The following is a 23642-nucleotide window of genomic DNA, read 5'->3' on the forward strand; positions in this document are numbered from 1 at the left end:
TCTCCAAAGGTCTGACCTCATATGTCTTCTATGGCATTCTCAAAGGAACTGAGCACTGAAGATAGCTAAGTAAAGGTTTAAGCATTTAGTCATGAGAAGACAGCACTGTATATATTCACTAATGCGATTCTCAGTAACAGTAAACCCAAAGATATTTAGACACCCTTTTTCTTCACGCTGCTGGAGCAAATGACACAGAACTTATTTGTCTGGATTTTAATTTGTTACGGGAGTGAAATTGAAACATTATGTAGGTTTGAATAAGCAAAAGGAAAAAAACTGCCCAGTATTTTACTCACTAAAATGTTTTATAAATGTTAGAAATGACATTGCTTGGTAAATTTTTAAAGATTATCACCTCATGAACTTGCTCTGTCCATTTTTTTCTCTTTTCATAAGCTGACCTGCCATCACCTCCTAATAAAGCCCAGCTCTATCGTGCTGCTGAATCCATTAAGGTTCTATAGTGGAGCTCAGTTTGGACTGCAGCACAGGTGCAAGGACTGGGGCAGAGTTTCTATAGGGGGAGGGAGTAAAGGGAAGTCAGACTCCAAGAAGATGAAGTGGAGTGCTGGGGGTGAGCCTAGATGACAGCTGAGGGACTGAGGCTTTCTCTGGCTTACCCTCACGGAGATGGGGTCAGTGAAAGCAAGTGGGTGGGGAGTGTGTAGGGGTTGGGGGCTGTGGGGTGAAGGAATTTATGCTGTTCCTTCGTCACTTGGCCCTGTCATGGTGTTGGGGGCAGGGCGGCACCGCTGGCACTGGGAGACAGATATAGACAAGAATTAAGGAGGTAGAATTTGCACTCTTGGCCTTGTCTGGGTTACTGGCATCAGCAGCTGAAAGCTCCACTAGGTCGCCATCTCCCTGTGCCTTTACATCACATCCTTCCTGTGGTTGTGGTGACCCCTCCTCCCCATTCACCTCCCTCAGTAGAGAATCAAACTGACCACAGCTGCTGATCTACCCAACGCACATTATCCGTGACTAGAAATAAACAATGGCTCTTTATTAGTTCTGAAAGACACTCCTTCCACCACCTGTTCATCTAAAAAATGAGATATTGACACTGACATATTAATTTGAAGTAGTCCGATCAGTTAGGTTTTTTTTCTGACTACAGCCAACAGCAGACATATTTCTTACCATAAAACGTCATATGCATTTATTCCTTTTTGAGTTTTCTACACTCTTAGATACACACATATTCCAAATGTATTTGTATCAATACTCCACTGGCACCACATATAATAGGGTCATCTCAAGCTAAATATTAAAGCAAATGTGCCATGTTCTTATGATTGCACCATCGTGATATCAGTTGCACATATTCTAAATATGTTGTGTAATATTTTAAAGGAATGTTAGAAATATCGTCACCTTAAACTCACTGGAAACACGGATATCTGTGCTATATTTCAAATAAATTTCTGTGCAATGCTTGGATACACAGCTGATGGTAAAAATGAAGCCCCCCGAAGAGTCCATCAGAGATGTTGTCAAAGATCAGCTCAGCTAACATTACTAACATTAACTTCTGCTTGACAGCAGCTGATTTCATTTTCCATCACATGTCTAATATTGCAGCTCCACGGGATCTGCTCTTTAGTTTCCATCAAATTGCTTTATCTCTCCTCTACTCAGACACATTCCCATTTCTTAGGTCAGGTTTTAATGGTCTGATAGTCGCTGATTTGTGTTAATGTATCCATATCATCTATTGGATTGGCCTGAAAAACATTTCAGAATATATTACCTAGATAGTGTACGCAATGAAGCGCAAAGCTGTGCGTAAAAGTGGGGGCAGTGCGTAAAAGTAGATCCTTTAAGAAACGATCCAGCGGAAAGATCACGTGACCCCGGATAACCTTTCACGCCGTTTCAATGTTTTCGTTTGTGATTATAGGTATATGGCTAAACACCTTCTGGCTCGTAGCCCTATATTCCAAGTTTAGAGAGAACCCCTTCACATACACACACCCCTCCCATCCGCTATCCAATCCTTACACGGGGATAGGGTTGACGGGTGGTCAAGAGGAAAAATAGTCACATATATATACGCCCCAACGGTGATTTCTTCCTCTGTGCTCAGTCTGTGCTACAGTCTTTGTGTGTCACCCGATCCGGGAATTGTCTGTGCTTCAGGGCCAAAGTAGTTCTACTATCAGCAAAAATGGCACCCAAGAAGGACGCTAAGGCTCCCGCAAAGAAAGCCGAACCTGCGCCCGCACCTGCACCTGCACCAGCGCCCGAGCCAGCCCCTGCTCCCGCAGCTCCCGCTGTCGACCTTTCCGCCATCAAGGTACAATGACCTGTGAAGGCCTAACCAGATCTACACTGGGGTGCTGGATACCGAGGAAGGAAGAACTGGGATTTATCTCTCTCTCTACTCATAAAGTTGCATGACAGAAGTAGACGGATGCAGTGTTTTTGCTAAATGGAGTAAGAGCTTGGTGGAGTGGCGGGGGAGGGGCAATCACCATTTATTACATTTATATGAATGATTTGAATATCTATAAGCTTATACGCACTTGAGAGTCAGTGAGAGCAACTGCGGGTTGGCAGGACCACAATAAAAGGTGTGCAGAGTATTGGGGAGAATGAGTGGGACCATGGATAGCGCACCATGTCTTAGATCTCTTAGACCACACCCTGGGCTCTCTGGATTGGACTATCAGAGTAGGGACTAATATGTGATGGCAATGCAGAGTGACACCAAATGTGGACATGTTAACGTAGCTAAAGATGGACCTACATATGTGGCATAATATGAAGCTAAATTTGGTTTTGATGTGATTGTTTAGGGCACAATAAATGGGAAGTGCCTGATCACGTTGTTTGAATACAAATGTGATGTTAATTACATGGCAAGTGATAACTTTTGCCTTTCCATGTTTTTTACTAAAATGTTGCTTTTATATTGGCTTGTAGGTGGAATTCAGCGCAGACCAGATTGAAGGTATGTAAAACTTAATTCACCTCAGTTCTATACTGTTACTTACAGTCCACAAAACTCAGCTGGCCCTCCATCAGAGAAATCTGAAAATCTGCCTTTATCATAAAATGTGACTTGCAAATTCCATCAATTAAAAACATACAGGGAGCAAAAGAGAAATAACAGAGTACAGCAATGTAAAAAAAACTACAATAGACATCATAACAGGTCTCAGCGTATCCATGACAGTTGGACACCTCATTCATTTTTGTATTTTGAAATTCCACAAAGCCATCAAATCCATTCTGAAGCCCATTTGTGGCTAATGAAGCTCAGAAACACTTCATGCGTACAGTCAGTCTTAGGAAGACTTTTACGGTTTCAGAAGCTTGACTGATTTGCATGCTTGAATAAGAAACCGCATATGTGGTTAAACATGTGGCTTCTTGCATGGAAAACACTGGCAACAAATGCATCAACTAACTGAACTTGTTAGTAAAAATAAATAGGACAACTGGTGTCAAGTTAAAAACACTCAGATTGCATTTTAAAAAGCATTTTGATCACATCACAGTTTGGCTGTAAAGAGTATCATTTAATAACGAAAGGGTCGCATGTCACAAATCAAGCCAGCAAATCCCTGTGACCAGATATTAACTTTAGCTTGTTTACATGCTTTTTAGAACTCTGTGTCACTAGATCAGCGATATCTCATTGTGTTCCAAGAGCCAACAGCCAAAAAAAACAAGAAAAAAAAAGAAAAGATCGGAAGATTTAAAGATTACAGATGGAAGCACAGTAAAATGATAGTGTAGTGTTTGACAGATAGAAACACCTGTGTGCTGTTGGTTGGAACCACATGACCAAACCTGAAGTCTGGCAGGCTGCTTGTTACACTGCAGTCAGCATTCCCTACTTTTACTCAGCTCGCCCACAGAGGGCCTTGCCTTTAAAAGGAGGAGCTCATATTCTCAGCTATGTTTATCAATTCCAAGGTGGTCTTTTAAAAGAGCCCATTGCCCCGCTGACTGAGAGAGAAGGAGACAGCTGAGATGAAAATAGTATGAGGGGTGACGAGATCGGCAGGAGAGACTCTATTCAGCCAGTAATACCACAACCTTTTGAGATGTCTTGCACTTGTTAGATATTTTCCTTGTCAGTTTGTAGCATAGCTGTCTCCACCTGCTGACAGGCAACAGCTAAGGCTGAAATATAAACTAGTGACTCGGTTTAAAAAAAGCATTTACACAAACTATAACTTCAATTTTTGAAGTAAGATATGTTATGTTTGCATATACATACAATCAGATGACAATGCATATCACATATATTGATGAGCAACTGTGCTAGTCTATAAAATAAACATCACAAGCTTCTTTTTATACAAACATAAATGCAAAAATATTGCAATACCTCAGGTTAGTGCTATTTTTATGCAATTAAATGTAAATGTGCCCCAAATGCAGTTCTTCTTCTTTAAATAGGTTTTTGCATTGCTGTAGTTTCTGTTTAATAAAGAAATTCTACAGTTAGAAGGAATATAACAGAAATGTCTTACTGTCCATGATAAAGACATAACAAACTATAATGATTATAAACTTTACCAACTTTGAGATAAAATAAAAATGGAAATTATGGATCATTAAGCTGGCAAAATCCTCTCTTGCTTCTGTTAAACAGACTACAGGGAGGCCTTCGGTCTGTTCGACAGGGTGGGTGACAACAAGGTGGCTTACAACCAGATTGCTGACATCATGCGCGCTCTGGGACAGAACCCCACCAACAAGGAGGTGACCAAACTGCTGGGAAACCCCTCTGCTGATGGTACAGTAATGACATTTAGTAACTGCTCCCTCACTTGATCACTTAAAGATTTGCTACAGAAGATGTTAGGGAGCATGAAATACATGACTAGATTCATTCTAATCCCAATAAAGATAAGTTAGCAATTTGCTTTTTGTATTGATGCCAGTATGACATGCTGTCGTCACTGGGCTAAAACAAGGAACATTACTAACTGAGGCATAGTTCAAAAGGCTAATTTGTCTAAACTGATTTTAATAATATGTGTGGTAAACATTAATGGATAGCTCTGGGTTTTTGGTAAAATATGCAAAAGAGGTGTACAGTGCTGCTGTCAAACACAAACGATAGCAAGTATGAGAGAGAAATTATCAGTAGCTGCTTTTTTGACTGGAAGCAGTCATGTTCAAAGAATTGAGAAATGATCGTCTGCTCATCAAAAGTGTCTTATATTGTGGTCAGGTCTGTGCCTTTGAGGAAATGGCATAATAAATTGTTTATGCTGCCAGCTAGTGGTCAACATTGTCATATTCATTCATAAACTCTCCCAAACTGTGAAGTGTAGCACAGAGCTATGCAATAAATGCTCACGCTTGTCCACGTCTTGTATTTTTCAGTACAAAACGTAGCCTGATCTAAAACTTTTTTGTTTGTTTTTAATCACACACACTTTGTATTCTAAACTAACAGAAGAACTATATTATTATAGTGGTTAACATATTTGCCTAAGACGAGAAAGATCCCTGGTTCAAGACCAGGAGGAGACACAAATCCCTTGAAGGGCATGTGGTATAAAAACCTATGCTAAATCCAATATGTGAATCTGCCATGGCAGCCCCTTTAAATAAGGGAGCAACTGAAAGAAGACAAATGATGGCGTAGGTGCAGATTTGTGCAAACTCAAGACTGCAATCAAGATCAAAATGACAAATGACCTAATAAATAAATAAACAAAGTAATAAATGTGCCTTAAAATAGGACTGCGCTGTGCTCAATCGTGAACCTGCTGAAGCTCTAGAACTCTGAGCCTTCCTTTAGTGTCACCTCTAGATCCAACTTACTCTACCTCCTTTCATGCAGACATGGCCAGCAAGAGAGTAGAGTTTGAGGGCTTCCTGCCCATGCTCCAGGCCATCATCAACAGCCCAAACAAGGCAGGATTTGAAGACTATGTTGAGGGTCTGCGCGTCTTCGACAAGGAGGGCAACGGCACAGTGATGGGTGCTGAGCTGCGTATTGTCCTGTCAACACTCGGTGAGTCAGCCTAGGATGCGTTTCCTTTGATCTGTTCAGGTGCGTGCCCGAGTCGCTTTGTGTGTTGTTAATATCAGATGTCCTCTGCCTCCCCCTGCAGGAGAGAAGATGACAGAGGCTGAGATTGACGCTCTCATGACAGGACAAGAGGATGAAAACGGCTGTGTCAACTATGAGGGTGAGCCACACAGTCCAACAACAGCTACATAAAAACATGATGATACTATTACTGCTGCTGATAGTATTCACACTGTTCAAAATAATTATTAACTCTATTATTATAGATTGTTTTATCTTATGTGAGAATTACTTTACAAGTTTTGCTTAATCTAACCTGTGAAAACTATTTGACTCCTTCTGTCTTGGAGCTTCACATCCCTGATGATGTCATTGCTTTTCTTTGATATTAATAGAAGTGTTGAATCCAGACTTTTTGGAGTTAACACACAGTATCTTAGCCTCGTGTAAGTCTCTCTTATAGTCTTAAAGAAGTGACTGTCAAACCTTTTCTAGTGTCATCTGTCCTCTAGACAAAAAAGTGTAGCTTAATAGATGAAGCTATTATAGACAGTACAAACTCTCATACTTTAAATGCTGTGAATCACAGAAAACAATATCTTAGAAACAACCACAGCAGAGATAGTTTCTTACTTTGCGATTTGCTCATAAAATGTAAACAGCAAAGAACAAAGTGCTTTTTATCAGCAAAGAAAATGTAATGAATGATGAGGGTGTTAACAGAGAAACTGCAGTGTCAGTCTTCACATTTAGTAAATTAAACATATGTTTATTTCATGGAAGTTTGAGAATGTATTTTTCTTCCAGTTCACTCAGTTTTCCCTCTCTTCCTTTCTTGTTTTTTTTTTTTTCTGTCTCCCGCCCCGGCCTTCGCCCGCAGCCTTCGTCAAGCACATCATGTCTGTGTAAGGACCCTGCCACCGTGGTGGTGAGCATCGTACATGTGCAGACCCCATGGTGTCGCTGCATTCGCTCGCTGCTTCCTGTACCATCTGTGGAAGCAGGGGGATCAAAGGACTATGAGATATCATTTCCTGAATCCTTGTTTTATTTTTTCAACACTTTCTTTTTCCTCTTTTGTCCAAACTGGTGCTTTTTATTTTCCTCTCTTCCTCCTCCTGTCACTTGGAAAGCTATCCTGATTACTCATGAGGTGCTTCTTTCGTTATCTTCACCAAAATCCCGCAGTGTCATTGGGGTTTATATTCGTCACAGAAGAACAGTGATGGATGGGAAGGCGGAATAACGATGACCATCCCTCCCCACTTACTGCCTGTCTGGCTCTCTATCTGCCAGTAAAGTGACTCGTTTGGCCCAGGACTGGCCATCAAAATGAATTCAATCCTCTTCCAATCTAACCCTCCCTAAGTCTTAACTTATTGTATCCTCTGCCATTTCACAATAAACTTTTCACACTCCCATTTAATTTCCCTCTTTTTGACTCCGTGTGTTGTACGCTGATATTTGGACATTTATTTTAAGCCAGATGTTTTCAAAAGGAAGTGGTTTGACATTTTGAAGTTATATACGCGGTGCTTTTTCTGGTTAGTGGAAAACAAAACAAGTACGTCACTTTTTTTCCCATTTTTTGGTCGTTTTATTGTCATTAATTATTGTAACTGGTGTCATATCAACAAGAGAAAAACTGCGTACATCTACTTGACCTTTTAAATACATTTACAGTTGCTGTAGGTTGGAGTAGGAGGTGGGGAAGGGGCACACAGAGATGGGGAATGCAGAAAAAACACGGAAGCAAACAAACAGTTGCAGGTGAGGGCAGTAAGTAGTGGGCAGGAGGGCAGGGCATACCACAAATGGTGTCTGAAAAAGAAACTAGATCACCCAAACACTTTTTTTTTCCTAACAGACATAACAGGAGTTGACTGAGTCTTTTTAACTTTTAGGATTTTTCAAAATATTTTTGTCCAATTTATTCTCCCGCATATTGCAACAAAACATCCAGATACGGTAGCGTCCGCTGTAAAACAGCAGGGGACCTGCACCAAAAAGCACACGCACAGACAGATTTCAGAGTAGCTGCATCTTCTGCTAAATATCAGGTCGCAAATTGTAGCATCTCCTCTGTGGTTCCGGCAGTCCCGATGAGGGCAATGTCAGCCTGTAATACTGGAGAAATGTCAGTGCTGTTTATTCTTGTGAGCTGCGTCTGAACAGACTTTCCTTTTGAGGATGTTTGTTGAATGAGTGCCAGTGTTTAATACTGCTGTGATGTATGGACAGGCTTCTGCGTTGAACCGCTGAGCAGGTGCAAGTGTGTGATGCACTTTGACATGACTGAGATGCATTCTTTAGCAACACCAAATCAGCTGTCTGACATTGTCACCAAGCATTACACTGTAAACAACTATTAACTACAAAACATGAACTTGTTTAATTTTTATCCAATAAATGAGGAAATAACTTACTAAAATCCTTATTTTAAATTACAAAATAGCCTCTTTTAAGACTTGAATCCATACATGCTCGTGGTAACATGACCTAGTTGCTTGCATAAATGCAATTTTACAGATTTTCAAGCCATTTTTGTCACTTCCTTTTAAAATGTTTTCAGGACATGTAGATGGCAAAGAACCTTTATTTTATACATGTTTCTATATATATTTGATAAATATATTATATATTGGATGACAAGAATGACTTGCAGTAAGGATGCGTGTTTTGATAGGGTGTCCATGCACGTTTACTGAACAAGAGCAACACGTGCGGTGTGGTGGTCGTGGCGTTATTTCTTATTCAAAGTAGAAAAAAGGCTGTTGCTTCTTCAACACTGATCCAAGACCAGTAAAGCCAATCTTTTGTCCCCACTATTTAGAGGTTACAGCAAACTTTTCTTTGCAACATCATTCAAAACGAGGGAGATCAAAATCAATCAGAAATAGGACGTTTGGGTTTAAAATAGACAGAAAACAGAATAAATAGGACCAAAGTACAGTAGCTCCTACTTTGAGTCTCTACTTAGAACCGGTTTAGCTGAGTAGTAGCGGTGATCAGTCAGCCTTAGGGTGGCAGGAGAGGGCAGAAAAGTTTGAATGGATCAGGATGAGGACGTCTTGGGTGCAGAGCAGCGATCCAGAGATCCAGTGTTCACAAACCCTGCTTGGCCAGAGCTGCAGTGACATCCTCCGCCAAGGTTGCTAACTGTGGGGAATCCATCATGTTGAGACTCCCGGAGGATGATAGATGGCTTTCGCGGATGCGGTGGGGAGACACTGAGCCAGAGAGACCTGGTGACTGGATGATGATCTCGGCTCCATGATCTACTCGGGCCTTGGCATTGTCCCGAAATGTCAACCTGTGGCTTTCAATCTGTTAAAGGCAGATGGTGTGATGTGAGAAGCGAATAGGGAAAAACAAATATTACTATCAGACGTCATATGAAATATTGATTCATTTTAGAAACGGCTTTAGAACAAGTGGAAAAACTCCCATGCCTCCAGAGGATTACTGATCACTTATTAAGAGCAGTCATGTATGGACTGATGTATATACTGTACCTTTACTGCTAAAGGAATACAGCAAGTTTTTGGAAGATTGGCCTGGTGGAAACACCGTTTTGTAAGATTTAAACTTAATTGACTACAGAACTATGGAAACAAATAGTTAAGATGCACACACACAATGACGTGAGAGACTGATGGTCATACAGAAAATGATTATTTCAAGTTATTGCTACTACAGAAAAGTTTTCCAGGACTCTGCAGTCATGTGAAAAACCAAGTACAACCCATGGTTTAATATCTTCTAGAACCACCTTGAGCAGTAATAATCTTAAGTAATAATTTTCTACACGACGTACTCTTCTTTACGTTGCATCAGTTCATTGTGGTTTTCTCAGAGATTCTATTACCAATTTTCTGGTTTGCTTGTTCTTAGTTTTTCACATGACTGCAGAGTCCTGGAAAACCTTTTTTCTGGTTTGCAATGCAACAAGATAGTTGTCTAGTTGCATTACCCAGTTTCAGCCAAGCTTTAACTGTCAGACAGATGGCCTCACATAGAGTACTTATACTGAGGAGTTCACGGTCGACCGACTGAGTGCAAGGTGCCCAAGTCCTGTGGCAAAAACAAACCCAAATCATCACACCACCATGCTTGACAATTGATATAAGGTGCTTGTGCTGATATGCTGTGCTTTGGTTTTGACTACATGGAACAGTGTATATTACAGTTAAACATCTAAATGATGTCTGATTGAAAAACACGCTCTAGAAGTCTTGCAGGTTTAGATGCAACCTGAGCTTGGTTGCTATGTTCTTTGTAGAGAAAAGCTTTCTCCTGACAACCTTCCAGACAAGACGTATCTGTGCAATCCTTTTCTAATTGTACTGTCATGAACATTGAGTCTGAGATGTAGGCCTTGGGCTTTTTTTGCAATTTCTCTGACTACTGCACAGCCTGAGATTTGGGTGAATATTGAGTAAAGGGAGAGTAAAGGCTATTACTTATGAGGGCTTATATTTAAATTGATGAGTAGGACAATCTCTCAATAACTTGATGTTTTCCCTTAAATGGCTGATTAGAAGCATGGAGCTGACACTCACCGTCACGTGGCCTCCACCAGGAATGTGGTGAGCATTTTCCAGGGAACCCACCTTTGCTTGGGCTTTGTCTTTGAAGTCCAACTTCACACTCTCGATACGCACATTACCACCTCCTGTTTAAAAGCAGAAGAAGTGTAAAAACTATTAAGTGAGAAGAGCGCTATATTAATTGTAAGTATTTATTTCAATTTTGAAATTGAAACAGCATCAAGTGAAAAAAAATGCGAATACTTAGTCACCAAATATCCACCTAATATCTACTCAAGACACGCCCACCTTATTAAGAAGTTATTAAAGGTCAGATGAGAGAGTGAGGTTAAAAATTGTGCAGAGTTAAAATATGAAACCCCAGTAGCTTCTCAATGAGAGTTTAGGAGTAGATGAAAGACTGTAATAAACATGGCAGAATGAACAGCAGGTGGCGCTGCAGGACAGTCCAATACTCTCTATGGGTAAATAAAAAGGGGATTCCATACTTCTGCCTGGGGCTTTGCTGCCAAAGTACTGGTAGTGCAACTAAATCTTTCCAGTTCTGTAAATTAAGCTGGAAATTCAGAAAATGATTTCAAAGGCTAATTCAGATAAATATAAGCACAAGTTCTGTGCAGTTATCCGGAAGAATAAAAAACATAAAACCACTTTTATGGCATCTAATAATTATGATTTATATTTTAATTGTAGAGCTTTTAACATGACTGTCACAGAGCATCACACTGCCCTACAGCATCAGAGAATTTATTTTGTTGTATTAATGGAAAAGAAATTTCAAACTTACCAACAGCAACCCCTATAACCAATATGCAAGTTTTCTTTTAGTGCAAGTCCTATGGACTTAGGAATGTTAAGGGATTACTGTGAAGGCAATTTATTACTTTGCATTTCAGAAATTTGGATGAACAAACATTAAATTGAATGTAAAACCCTCTCCAGGTTTGATGTAACCCAATTTATTAACATCATATCCCACACTCTAACACTCAAGGTATAAAGACAAATTTCAGAAAATGCTGCCAGGAACCAAAACACCTCCTACATGCGGCCACCTGCGGACACATCTATCAGGCTGTCAGTTTACTGCTTGCTTCCACTGTTGTTGCAAATTTAGATACAGACTGGTCCAGGAGCTGCATCTGATTGACATGTTATTTCAGGAGTTAATAAAAAAACTGCCAAATGAATACATACATTCAAATAGGGCAGGAAATTCTTTGTCTAACAAATACAAGAAAACCGGTCTTAGAACGTCTAATCTGTGTCCCTTGGTATTATCGTGTAATGATAAGACCAGGTGGAAGCGCACAGGGGTTTACCTGGCATTGTAAGCCAGCAGCATCAAACAGAGTTGGGTGATGAATGTTGAACTCAACACTGTTTACCTGTCTGGCTTGTCTACTATGCACTTCCTTATGTCACTAAAAGAAAAAATGGGAGCGTGCAGTTCATCTTATCTACTCACATTTTTAGCTTCACATGCAGTCATACCTTGAGGCTTTCCAGTATAACCACAGTCTGAACTCAAAAGCTCATGAAATTTAGATAAATTGCTCAAGTGTATCTAAGCAGTTCGACGGCCTCCTGGACATCCCACATATAAAATTCATATTTGAAAGTAAGGGACTGCAGCAGCAACCTTCTGGTCACAGCACACTCACTGCAGTGCAGTGTTGCCCTCTTTGTAGGGGAACTGCAAACCTTTACCTGGCCGATGATGGATGTTGTCTAGAGAGCCACACTTGGAGGTCACATGGCTCAAGTCAATCTTCTTGTTCTGTATTTGTACCTGGAAGGAACACAGTCAGGAAAAGGCAAGTTTAGAGCCCACAGTTCAAGGCAAGATCATCAGGTCCCCCCCCCCCCCTGATTTATCAAGAGGAATACATCTGATCTAGATTGTACCTGTAACCGAAGCAACCTGTTTTCAAGCTGTAAGTATGTCTTGAAAATAATTTGTCCCATTTATAAAACTGAACAGATACACATAACAGTGAGAAGTGTAAGGCAAAGAGAGGGCAAGGACACACCGAGGAGGTCTGAAGAGCAACCCGCAGAGAAATGTGTAAGGAGTGAACTGATGAGACAGCAAACATAAAGCTTTAATCACAGCACGATGAACAAGGACAGATACACCACATCCTGAGATGAATCACGCAGACACGCCTGTGGTCAGCAACCTTTGCCATGTCGCTGATTTAGTACAAATGTCTTTTGTAACCAGTGATTTTGTGTCCCGTAATTTCAACCCTCTTTACAAGGCCCGGGACACAAAATGACATAAAAAGTAAGATGACACATAGAAAGTCACATAAAAAAAAAACCCACACCGCAAGCACACAATACTGTATGCAGCCTTTACCTACAATATATCTTGTTGTGGCCTTATTGTTTTGTGAAGCTGTGGACTGACAAAGAACACCAAGTCTCTTACACATGCAAAAGACTAGCAAAAGTATACCATATGAGTTTTAAAGAGAAGAGATTATAAGTGCTTTGTGTCAGCGTGGGTGAACATCAGGCTACTGTTTGGCACATCGCTCCTGTAGTCATGTCACTTAGGCATCTGATAACCCCACTGTTGATGTTTTTCATTTGTATGGTATGTGTTGATTTCTTACATAACACAGTACCTTCTGCAAATGCAAATTCTTGACCTATTCATATAACTGAACATAAACCAGATACATGCATTTTTCTTCAGATGCGCATGATTGCTTAATTTATCAGTTCTACTAAGAAGTGAAAACACCAATCACACACAACATTAAAAACCATCTTTCTGAAGGTCTTTGTACAAAGCACCTTGGACCCATTAGGACTTATGGAGGCCCTGTATGATGATGGTAGTGGGTCCTTTAGGGTCCTTTAGTGTGCTGGAGTCTCTGTGGATCAAGTTTCTTCTGTGTGCTGCAGATCATCATTAGGGATCTTGGAGCCAGGATCGTCACCTTGGACTTTTGGTCTCTTAAAGTCATTGCTGAAGAGTTTTTGTGGCCTGGTGGAGCACATTGGTCTGCTGGGAAAGGCTGCTACCACTGAAAAAGGCTAGTATGCCTTCTTATGTAGGTTATACATGTAAAAGTATCATTGATGAACACAAGGATCCAAAGTCTTTAACAGTAAGAACCTTCATTAATTGCACATTTTTCATAATAAGATTACTAAACAATTATAACACTTTTCGTAATAACACTGTGATACATGTTTTTTTTATTTAAGCAATCAGTGGGTTTAATGTTGCCGATGATTGGTGTAGATTTTACACATTAGCAGAGTAGTACGATATCCATTTTTAATTGTTTCTCAAAAGAGAACTGCAATAATTGAGTGTTTGCATGCTTAATTTGGAGAAATGACATTGTTTTCTTTATTTATATCAAATGTAATAAAGATTTTCTGACTAATAGTTAATTATGGCTTTAATTTTTTCAAACCTTTGCCTCAGTTTTCTAGTGAGTTTTTTTAAAGTCTAATTTATCAGAGGCAATACGAACTGGCTCTTTTATACACTGACGGGAGCTGATGTAATCTCCAAATATAATAATTTGCAACAGAGGGAAGAGTAAAGAGCACTTCTCATGAAATTATGCACAGTTATATGCAACAACTTTTAGTAATGTTTGATTGCAAATGTTAATCTGCAATTTAATGTCCTTACGTTCAGCAACTCAGCCAACCACCGCTCTCCACCTTCGCTCTCCTGAGCGACCTTGACTTGTGCTGGGCTTGTCCTAAAAATCTGCAGGAACTGTCAGTTGAGCGGCCTTTGCGCTATTCTTCACTTGATGTGTACTGACACTCTATTTGAGACTCTCAAAACTAAGATGCTGCAATATATGAGCAAATGTGCTACCACGTGTCTCTTTAGGTTGACGGCGGTTTTCTGCAGATAATTAAAGACGAGCGATTACAAGTAACATGTAAGAATACAGAATAATACACACAATGCCAACTCTGATTTCACTACTTTGAGGCCGCTATTGTAAAACTGGGCACAGAATAATAGCTGTTTCTTGTTACACAACAGATGAATTTAATCACTACAGTCACCTGAACAGATAATATCTGCTGTGCCAAAAGCACTGACCTTATAAATGTTCCTGGCACTACTTTTTTCAGCTGCTGTAGCAAGAATCAAATAAAAAGAGGTTTTATGGGAACAGATCATTCTGAGGGAAGTGATATAAAGTCAAGAGATAAGTTTTAACTGTCTCATTGTTATTAAGCTTGCATAACTGTGCATTGTTAATGTGCATTATTCAAATCAGAAACTGCAGATGGAGCGCACACTATACCTGCTGCCTTCAGATGGCTGTAATCAGTCTTAATCAAGTGCTTCATGCAGCGTGCTACCTGTTGTGGATGAGAGATGCTGGCAAGAGTTTTGCTAGCAATGAGTGGGCTAATTTTGTTAAGCACTAAGTCTACTTTCTCTTCTGTGTGTTTCTGCATATGAAGAAGAAAGGCCTTTATTAGCTTTATTTTCATTGTACATAAAGAAAATTCATTAAGATTTGATGAGCTTCTCTGTCCAGTACAAAATACAATATAGGATTAGAAAAGCATTAAGCAGAAAAGTGTGACAAACATGAATATGTACAAGCAGGAAGGAGCTTTTGGTACCAGAAGCTTTCTGGGTTTATTTGTTTTGTTTTGTTTTTGAACTTGTAGTCCAAGCAGGCTGTGTCTGCATGCAGTTACAAAGTCAAGATGGGGATCATAAAGACATTGCATTTGGTAAAATGCAATACTGAAACCACTGGCTATCATCTGACGAAGACTTAGCTTTTTTTAACATGCCCGCATTTTAAAAAGGATATATTTTTTCTAATCTCCTGATAACTTGGCTACATCCTAATATTAGCTAGTGCCCTTAGAAGCTAAGTCAGCAGACTAGTCAAATGTCAGGTTCTGGAGGCAGACACATTCAGCCCTTGGTATCATTACTTGCAGGACACAAACCACTGGTGGAGAATAATGCAAAGATGAAGAGCAGTCTAGTAAGAGCACTGCAAATGAATGAGTGACTTAACTATTAAACTGAGAAACAGTAAGGCAAAATAAAAATACAGGAAAACACAGAGGAAACAGAGGAAACACAGCACAGCACGGCACATAAATAATACCGACAACAACACTGACACAATGGGCTTGCAGCACAAGACTCACGTTTCCACCTCCTGCCGAGTAGCCACGCCTGTCCAAGGACCCACACCTAGACTGAACATGGCTATAGTCCAGTTTAACACTGGGGATGAAAACCTGCAGGGTGGAGGTGAGGAATGAGGTGGGAAAACGCTTGGGCTTAAGTCTTTTAAACAGTTTGTATACTCCCACTGTTTAAATAGATGTCTGACTGTGTTTGGCGGTACAATTGGACTAGTAGTTTCCCTGTTGCCCAGGACAAACATCATTCAACTGATACGATCACTTTAAGCTCAGAGGAAAAGACAATTTGATCTGACTCATGGCGTGAGCTGTGACAGTCTGTGAGCCTTGGTTATGTACCAAAATGCAACAACTGATGAACCTTTAGAAGCTAAAAACACAATTGAAAGTTCTTTGATTTGAGGCCACTACTTTAGGGATTGAGGATGATGAACATGTGAGTGTGCTGTGACGTGTGCTGACTCTCTGTAGCTGCAAGGAGAAAAAGCAGGAGTGAGATGCAGACGAAGCAGAGTTGGAACAGTACTGAAACAACAAATAAATAGCTTTCATTTTTATACGACAGCACAGCAAAAGCAATGGGGGTTTACACCAGATAAAGAAGTGACAGTGCATACACTTCTTACACATTTTGTGAATTAGAAAAGATGAGGACAACGGAGACTTTCGGGTATGTGGCCTCTGAACTGTTTTCCTTTTCCTTCACCGCTTAATGAAACACAAGGAGTGCTTTCAAATATGTGGACATCTGTTCAAAGAATATGGAAGACAATCAGTCTCGGTTCAAAACACTGCTGGAACAATTCTTATGTGCCGATGGGCTCAAGACAACCAGAGGCAATAAAGAACATATAAAGAATATCTCATTTGTGGGGGATCAGACGTCCTTTCTTATGCTATATTGAGAATTTCTTTAATATGCAACAGACATAGACAAAGAGGAAGTGTTTTCATTCAGTTCTCAATTAGCACAAGGTTTTCTGCTGTTACTTCCCTTCAAACATCGGGTATGCACAAGTGGTCTCATTAAACAGCTCCCGTGACCTATAAATGGACATCGAACCATAACTTTCCACCCACTGCCAGTAAAATGTTACACTATCAATAAATTTTTAATAGCTAAATATAACAGAGAATTTATTCCCCTTCTTTAAAAGAGGAATTATTTTTGTCTTTCTTCTTAATGCAACCTAAACACAAGGTAGCAAACTAAATGAATAATGAGAGCAGATTATTCATGCTTGTAACACCACAGAATATCCACAAGATATGCAAACCTCGTCTTGCCACAAAGCACCATCACTATAGCATAGCATGTGACCTATTATATCTCATGTGACCTAGAATTGTGGGATAAACTAAAGTGAGGAAACAAGCATTTTATGTACCCTCAGAAGGAAATAAATGGAGGAAAAAGGGGAAAAAATAGAAGAAGAGGATAGAAAGAAAAAGAGAACTCAACTAGTGGGAGATTTCTGGGGAAGGAAAAACACATTTAATCTATTGTCGACTCACTATTATTCGTATTATTCTACACGAAATGTAGGACTAGACCTAATACACACAATAGTGCAGGATTAAATGTCAAACTAATCACAGATACATGACGGGGTTTTTTGGGGTAAAGTGCTAAAGAAAAGTTAGGCTACAGTATTCATATGGATCCAACAGGACTGCATGTTCAAGTATACTTTAGCATTTTAGCTAAGGCTATAGTCAACTGAGTGGATCTTTCTCTTAACCATCAGGTCATTTTTGTGCTAGACAGTCGGCTAAATATTAGAAAAAAGTCAGAAGCATGCATCCTCCTTGCTATGTTGTTGTTGGTCATTCATAATGCCAGTAATATATAACCTATAATACAAGTGACATTTGTCACCCCTTGAACTATAGTTGAAAAGAGACAACTGTATCTAAAATTAAGAACCGAGAGCCAAACTACAGTGAAAAGGGGGGTAATATACAAACTAGCTCACTTTGATACTATTAACCTACCCATATACTGCACAACACAACAAGAAGCAACATGTTGTACACTACCTAAAGAGATATGTATCAAAATATTTATTGGGAATTGGACTAACTAGAATTATACAGGGAGTGCAGAATTATTAGGCAAGTTGTATTTTTGAGGAATAATTTTATTATTGAACAACAACCATGTTCTCAATGAACCCAAAAAAACTCATTAATATCAAAGCTGAATGTTTGTGGAAGTAGTTTTTAGTTTGTTTTTAGTTTTAGCTATTTTAGGGGGATATCTGTGTGTGCAGGTGACTATTACTGTGCATAATTATTAGGCAACTTAACAAAAAACAAATATATACCCATTTCAATTATTTATTTTTACCAGTGAAACCAATATAACATCTCCACATTCACAAATATACATTTCTGACATTCAAAAACAAAACAAAAACAAATCAGCGACCAATATAGCCACCTTTCTTTGCAAGGACACTCAAAAGCCTGCCATCCATGGATTCTGTCAGTGTTTTGATCTGTTCACCATCAACATTGCGTGCAGCAGCAACCACAGCCTCCCAGACACTGTTCAGAGAGGTGTACTGTTTTCCCTCCTTGTAAATCTCACATTTGATGATGGACCACAGGTTCTCAATGGGGTTCAGATCAGGTGAACAAGGTGGCCATGTCATTAGTTTTTCTTCTTTTATACCCTTTCTTGCCAGCCACGCTGTGGTGTACTTGGATGCGTGTGATGGAGCATTGTCCTGCATGAAAATCATGTTTTTCTTGAAGGATGCAGACTTCTTCCTGTACCACTGCTTGAAGATGGTGTCTTCCAGAAACTGGCAGTAGGACTGGGAGTTGAGCTTGACTCCATCCTCAACCCGAAAAGGCCCCACAAGCTCATCTTTGATGATACCAGCCCAAACCAGTACTCCACCTCCACCTTGCTGGCGTCTGAGTCGGACTGGAGCTCTCTGCCCTTTACCAATCCAGCCACGGGCCCATCCATCTGGCCCATCAAGACTCACTCTCATTTCATCAGTCCATAAAACCTTAGAAAAATCAGTCTTGAGATATTTCTTGGCCCCGTCTTGACGTTTCAGCTTGTGTGTCTTGTTCAGTGGTGGTCGTCTTTCAGCCTTTCTTACCTTGGCCATGTCTCTGAGTATTGCACACCTTGTGCTTTTGGGCACTCCAGTGATGTTGCAGCTCTGAAATATGGCCAAACTGGTGGCAAGTGGCATCTTGGCAGCTGCACGCTTGACTTTTCTCAGTTCATGGGCAGTTATTTTGCGCCTTGGTTTTTCCACACGCTTCTTGCGACCCTGTTGACTATTTTGAATGAAACGCTTGATTGTTCGATGATCACGCTTCAGAAGCTTTGCAATTTTGAGACTGCTGCATCCCTCTGCAAGATATCTCACTATTTTTGACTTTTCTGAGCCTGTCAAGTCCTTCTTTTGACCCATTTTGCCAAAGGAAAGGACGTTGCCTAATAATTATGCACACCTGATATAGGGTGTTGATGTCATTAGACCACACCCCTTCTCATTACAGAGATGCACATCACCTAATATGCTTAATTGGTAGTAGGCTTTCGAGCCTATACAGCTTGGAGTAAGACAACATGCATGAAGAGGATGATGTGGACAAAATACTCATTTGCCTAATAATTCTGCACTCCCTGTATAAGGCATTCACCCATCCTCTTAATGAGGAAGGCAAAGCTTGAAGGGTACATACATTGGCTCCACGAGAAGAGTGCTTCAGATTATCCTTGGAGCTGCACTTTGACAGTGATGGGGTGAAGTCCTGCCTCTTGTTTAAAATATGAATCTATGGAAACATGCAGAGATATATGGACCTCTTAAATGGTAGATAGGAATGACTGTGTATTATCTTCGTATGCTTGATCGCACTAATACTCTAGGGACTACAGGATACTGATGATCAGCATACTGAAAAAGTGTCAGTGCACACATTTCTATTGTTCTGGAGCATGATTAATGCTTTAAAGAATGAGAAATCACAAGTTTGTGTTTTCTTTAACTGTTTTCTGTACCTCTTGCATTCATGTTGAAACAAATAGAGTTTTTCAATTTTCTTCCCATGAGTCATCAGTCTGCCAACCAGAGTATTTGTTTGACTTCTCTTTATGAAAAGTCTCAAGCCAACGCACATTTCTTCACATTTTCTTTCACTTTGAAGCCAGACTTTCTTGTAATGTTTAATGGTCCTGCGGAATAGTTCACCAGGCTTTCCAGAGATCTTTCATAGTTTTAATGAATAATTTCAGCATAAATAAGGCACCTCACGCAAGAGATGGACCCAGGTATTATCAACAAATAACAGACAACTTTTCAAAGAATAAATACATAAATGAACTGATAAATAAATACATGAATTAAATTGTCTCTTTAGGCTCTTTGTTACTAGCAGGCTGTCACAAAAACACATCTCAGCATGGTGTGTAGTGTGTTCTTAAAAAGTTTGAGGAAACTGCACAAGAAGAAGACTATTTGAACACATGAACAGTATCGGAAAGTCAAAATTCCACCAAAGACCTGACACATGACCCGAGAGATTCATTTGATCTTTCAGTTGATCCATCTACTGTTTACTGATTACTCATCAGAATTGGTCTCAATGAAAGGTTTGTTGCCAAGATGCCATTCATAAGGAAGAACATGATGAACACGATGAACCTATTGGTTAAAATAGTCAGTAGGTACAACAGTGAGTTTCTATAGCCATCTGTAAAACTTCTTAGAGGCTCCATCTTTGTTTGAGGCTAAATTTTTTCTTATTTCTTATTTAGCTGGTTGTCGGTTCTTGTGTATTATGGACAGAAAAGTATCTTAGCATTTTGATCCACAATGCCATAGCATCTGGAAAGCATTTGATTGGCAATGGCTTCCTTATCCAACATGAAAACGATCCCAAACACAATGCCAATGCAATAAAAGCATAACAAAATAGAAAAACACACAATGAAACCCAATCAATCAGGGATTGGCCTCCCCAGAGTCCAGACCTCAACTTTATTGAAGCAATGTAGGATCATCTTGACAGAGATTAGAGCAAAAGGCAGCCAACATCAAAAGAGGAGCTTTGACTGTTCTTCAAGAAGCCTGGAGAACTATTCCTGAACACTACTGAAAGAAAGGTTGCCTTAGAGTTTAGGCTGTGTTGAAGAATAAAGGTGGGCATACCAAATGTTGACTTAGAATTGTACAAACTCAGTTTTTGTTTTTTATACTATATGTTTGCACACATTTCAGTAAATCATTGTACATATTTCCCAAATGAGGGGTGGCTTAAGACTTTTCCTCAGTACTGTACAATTTCAACATGATGATTACTAAAATATTAAGAAAAAAAAAAGAAAAATACTGCCTTTTGATTTTTTGATGTGACTGGTTCGATCCTATGTAAAGCAGCTACGCAAACACGTTCTGCTGCTGCTCTGTGCGATGGACTTTCTTCAGCACTTTAAAATTCAATAATCAATCAAAAGACAAAAGGCAGTGGCCACGTAATAATTAATTGGCTCTAAAATAGTTTTTTGTATTGTTAATATTAATGGCTCATTTGAATTTAAATTTAATCAATCAAATTACCTTTTCAAGATATTAATGAGTAAAATTACACATAGTAAATGCTTTCTTTTTAATTATTCCACTGGGACAAAGGTTTCCAGACTTTTTATTCAAAGTGCTATAATTAAAAGTGATAAGGTATACCAGCAGGTCCTGCGTCCAGGTCACGCTGTGTACCGCAGACAGACACAGAGTAACAGAGATGAGGCGCAGCACTGACTTCCAGATCAAAGAGGCCCTGCGTTTGGCCTCTGTTGGCCCATCTGGGTCCTTCTGTTTCTATGAGGACAGTCATTAGACAGGTCAGTAGCTGAGTATAGGCTTGCTATATTGCTGTGGGCTGGGGGAGGCTCACTACAGGAGCTACTTATAGTAACACTATTTGGATCTTTGAGGGTGCTGTGAATATTAAGGTGAGGAGTACACTTCCATCATGTCATGTGACTACTGTCTATAAATATTTGCAACAATATAAATGCTGTCACACTAGTTTGGCTTTTTAATTTTCATTAAGTTTAAAAAAAGAGGTAAAATTATGCGCTATCTATAATTTTGTACTACTTCAGTGGTACAATAGTGACACTAGAGGACCATTTCAACAATGAATGTTTATAACACTGTACTGCAATAAAGGCTCCAGTTAAACAAATACTTTAATCAATCATTTGTTTCATTCAAATGTCCTAAAGTTTTCTATTTGTATTTCCATTTTTCTCTTATAATTAACACTCAATGATATTCTCAAGTTATTTGCTTTTGTTAAAAGAACCTTGGAGACATTAACAGGAGCATTAATGCAAGTGTTAAAGATCATTATATATGATAATTCTTTGCCAAGCTTCTCACTATATAGCAGCCAAGGCAGGTAAGCAGGTAAGAAAATAAATGGATGGATAGATTTGTAATTGTATAATTATAAATGCTTCTATTAATATGCATCAAGGTGTCTTTTAAATCTAAACTAAAATGTGAAGATTAATACAATTTGACCAATGTGTCAGTAGGCCCGACATATAGCCCGAAATTATAAAAAGTATCACTCTTTATAACTGCTGATAAATTAACATTTTAAAAAATAGAGATGAGACAGGAGAAATATCCTTTAACAATGTTATGGGTGTTGATGGTCCACCAGTGCGCACTCTGCAACTTCAAGATCTCAGCTGATCTGATCAGAGTCGAGCTGAGCGTTGAGTAATCCATGATTTGCTGTGATAATAAAACAATGACAAATAACTACACAAATAACTTCTTTAATATTTCTTTTAGCCACACAAAACAAATGTTTTGTGTGGCTAAAAGAAATATTAAAGAACATATTTACAGTATATTAGCTTTTTAAATCACCAAATATCAGTACTGATATCAGTCATTATATTCAGTTTCATTTATGGGCATAAACATAGACCTCTGAACCTCAACAACTTATCAAACTACCACTGAAGACGAATAACGCACTGCATTAATCTATGCTGATTCCAAAAACAAAAGACTTTGTCTGAAGACAGCATGCTCATGTGTGAAACAAACACCTGTAATCAGAAGGAACAACTACACAATAAGGAGAATAATTCCCATTAAGGATCAGATATCTGTGCAAATTCAATAGATGCATTTGATAAATAGCCGCGTCTATCTAACAGGGAGATAACCCCCTAGTCAATGTATCTGCTATCTGTGTTACAGATAAGAAATACACAAAAGCATGACGTATTCAAAATCACACACAAGCAAACTAACACACAGTGGAGCAAAATCCACACTGAAATATTGGCCAAGCACTTCCACATCCACAGTGAGTGATGTGACTGTATAATTGAGTATTTACATTGCAAACACTGATGAAGCTAGTTAGGAACACTTTGACAAAGCATAAACAGTAATGCTGTACACATGCTAACCCCCCCCCCCCCAGAGAAGCTCAAGCGTGTTTCTCCTGCAGATGACAGGCTGGCATTTGGAACATGATCCCTCCCTATTTTATGGCTGACTGCACAGAGCAGCTCAGAGGCCTGCTAAGTCATAAAGATGCCAGCCAAACACTTAGATTCCTAATCAGGTCATCAGCAAAGGCTTGTAGGAACTGATGGCTACAGACACATTGCTTCCTGGTGCAGTGCTGCCTTTGTGTTTCAGACTCGAGACATTTGTCAAAATGTAAGAAATGTACCCCGAGACACTGTGCTAATGCAGATTCTGTGCAGCAACAGAAAACAAGATTTGTAATTCTGATTTTGCTGAACTGCTGTCTTTGCTTTAGAGAGCCAGGAGGAACGCTTACGGGACAATACTGCTCAGAGTTCAGACTCTCGCTCAGGTGTCATAGTCATGTCATTT

The 23642-nt window shown here is 39.5% G+C and overlaps 2 protein-coding genes across 7 annotated transcripts in view; one reads left to right on the forward strand and one right to left on the reverse strand.

Moving 5' to 3' along the window:
- The first annotated feature begins 2073 nt into the window (after positions 1-2073).
- On the forward strand, positions 2074-7431 carry myl1 (myosin, light chain 1, alkali; skeletal, fast). The gene is made up of 6 exons (XM_086265880.1): positions 2074-2302; positions 2932-2959; positions 4616-4759; positions 5819-5992; positions 6093-6170; positions 6891-7431. Exons 1-6 carry the CDS (start codon positions 2174-2176, stop codon positions 6917-6919), a joined length of 582 nt encoding a protein of 193 aa, XP_086122006.1. The 5' UTR covers positions 2074-2173; the 3' UTR covers positions 6920-7431.
- map2 (microtubule-associated protein 2) overlaps positions 7053-23642 on the reverse strand; it is a 101268-nt gene continuing 84678 nt past the window's right edge. For 4 of the 6 annotated variants that reach the window (XM_086265873.1, XM_086265876.1, XM_086265878.1 and 1 more), the window contains 6 exons: positions 21450-21584; positions 19450-19542; positions 15736-15828; positions 12271-12352; positions 10573-10685; positions 7053-9337 (listed from right to left, as the gene is read on the reverse strand). In XM_086265873.1, the coding sequence (XP_086121999.1) occupies positions 9116-9337; positions 10573-10685; positions 12271-12352; positions 15736-15828; positions 19450-19542; positions 21450-21584 (738 nt within the window). In that variant the 3' untranslated portion in view covers positions 7053-9115. The remainder of the gene's footprint in view (positions 9338-10572; positions 10686-12270; positions 12353-15735; positions 15829-19449; positions 19543-21449; positions 21585-23642) is intronic. The other 2 variants (XM_086265874.1, XM_086265875.1) reach the window with 2 other exon arrangements.

This window comes from Aulonocara sp. 'chitande type north' Nkhata Bay, linkage group LG16 (genome assembly GCF_057382095.1).
Source record: "Aulonocara sp. 'chitande type north' Nkhata Bay isolate Kocher_YH1m ecotype deep benthic linkage group LG16, A_spYH_male_GT1.1, whole genome shotgun sequence".
Taxonomy (NCBI): domain Eukaryota; kingdom Metazoa; phylum Chordata; class Actinopteri; order Cichliformes; family Cichlidae; genus Aulonocara; species Aulonocara sp. 'chitande type north' Nkhata Bay.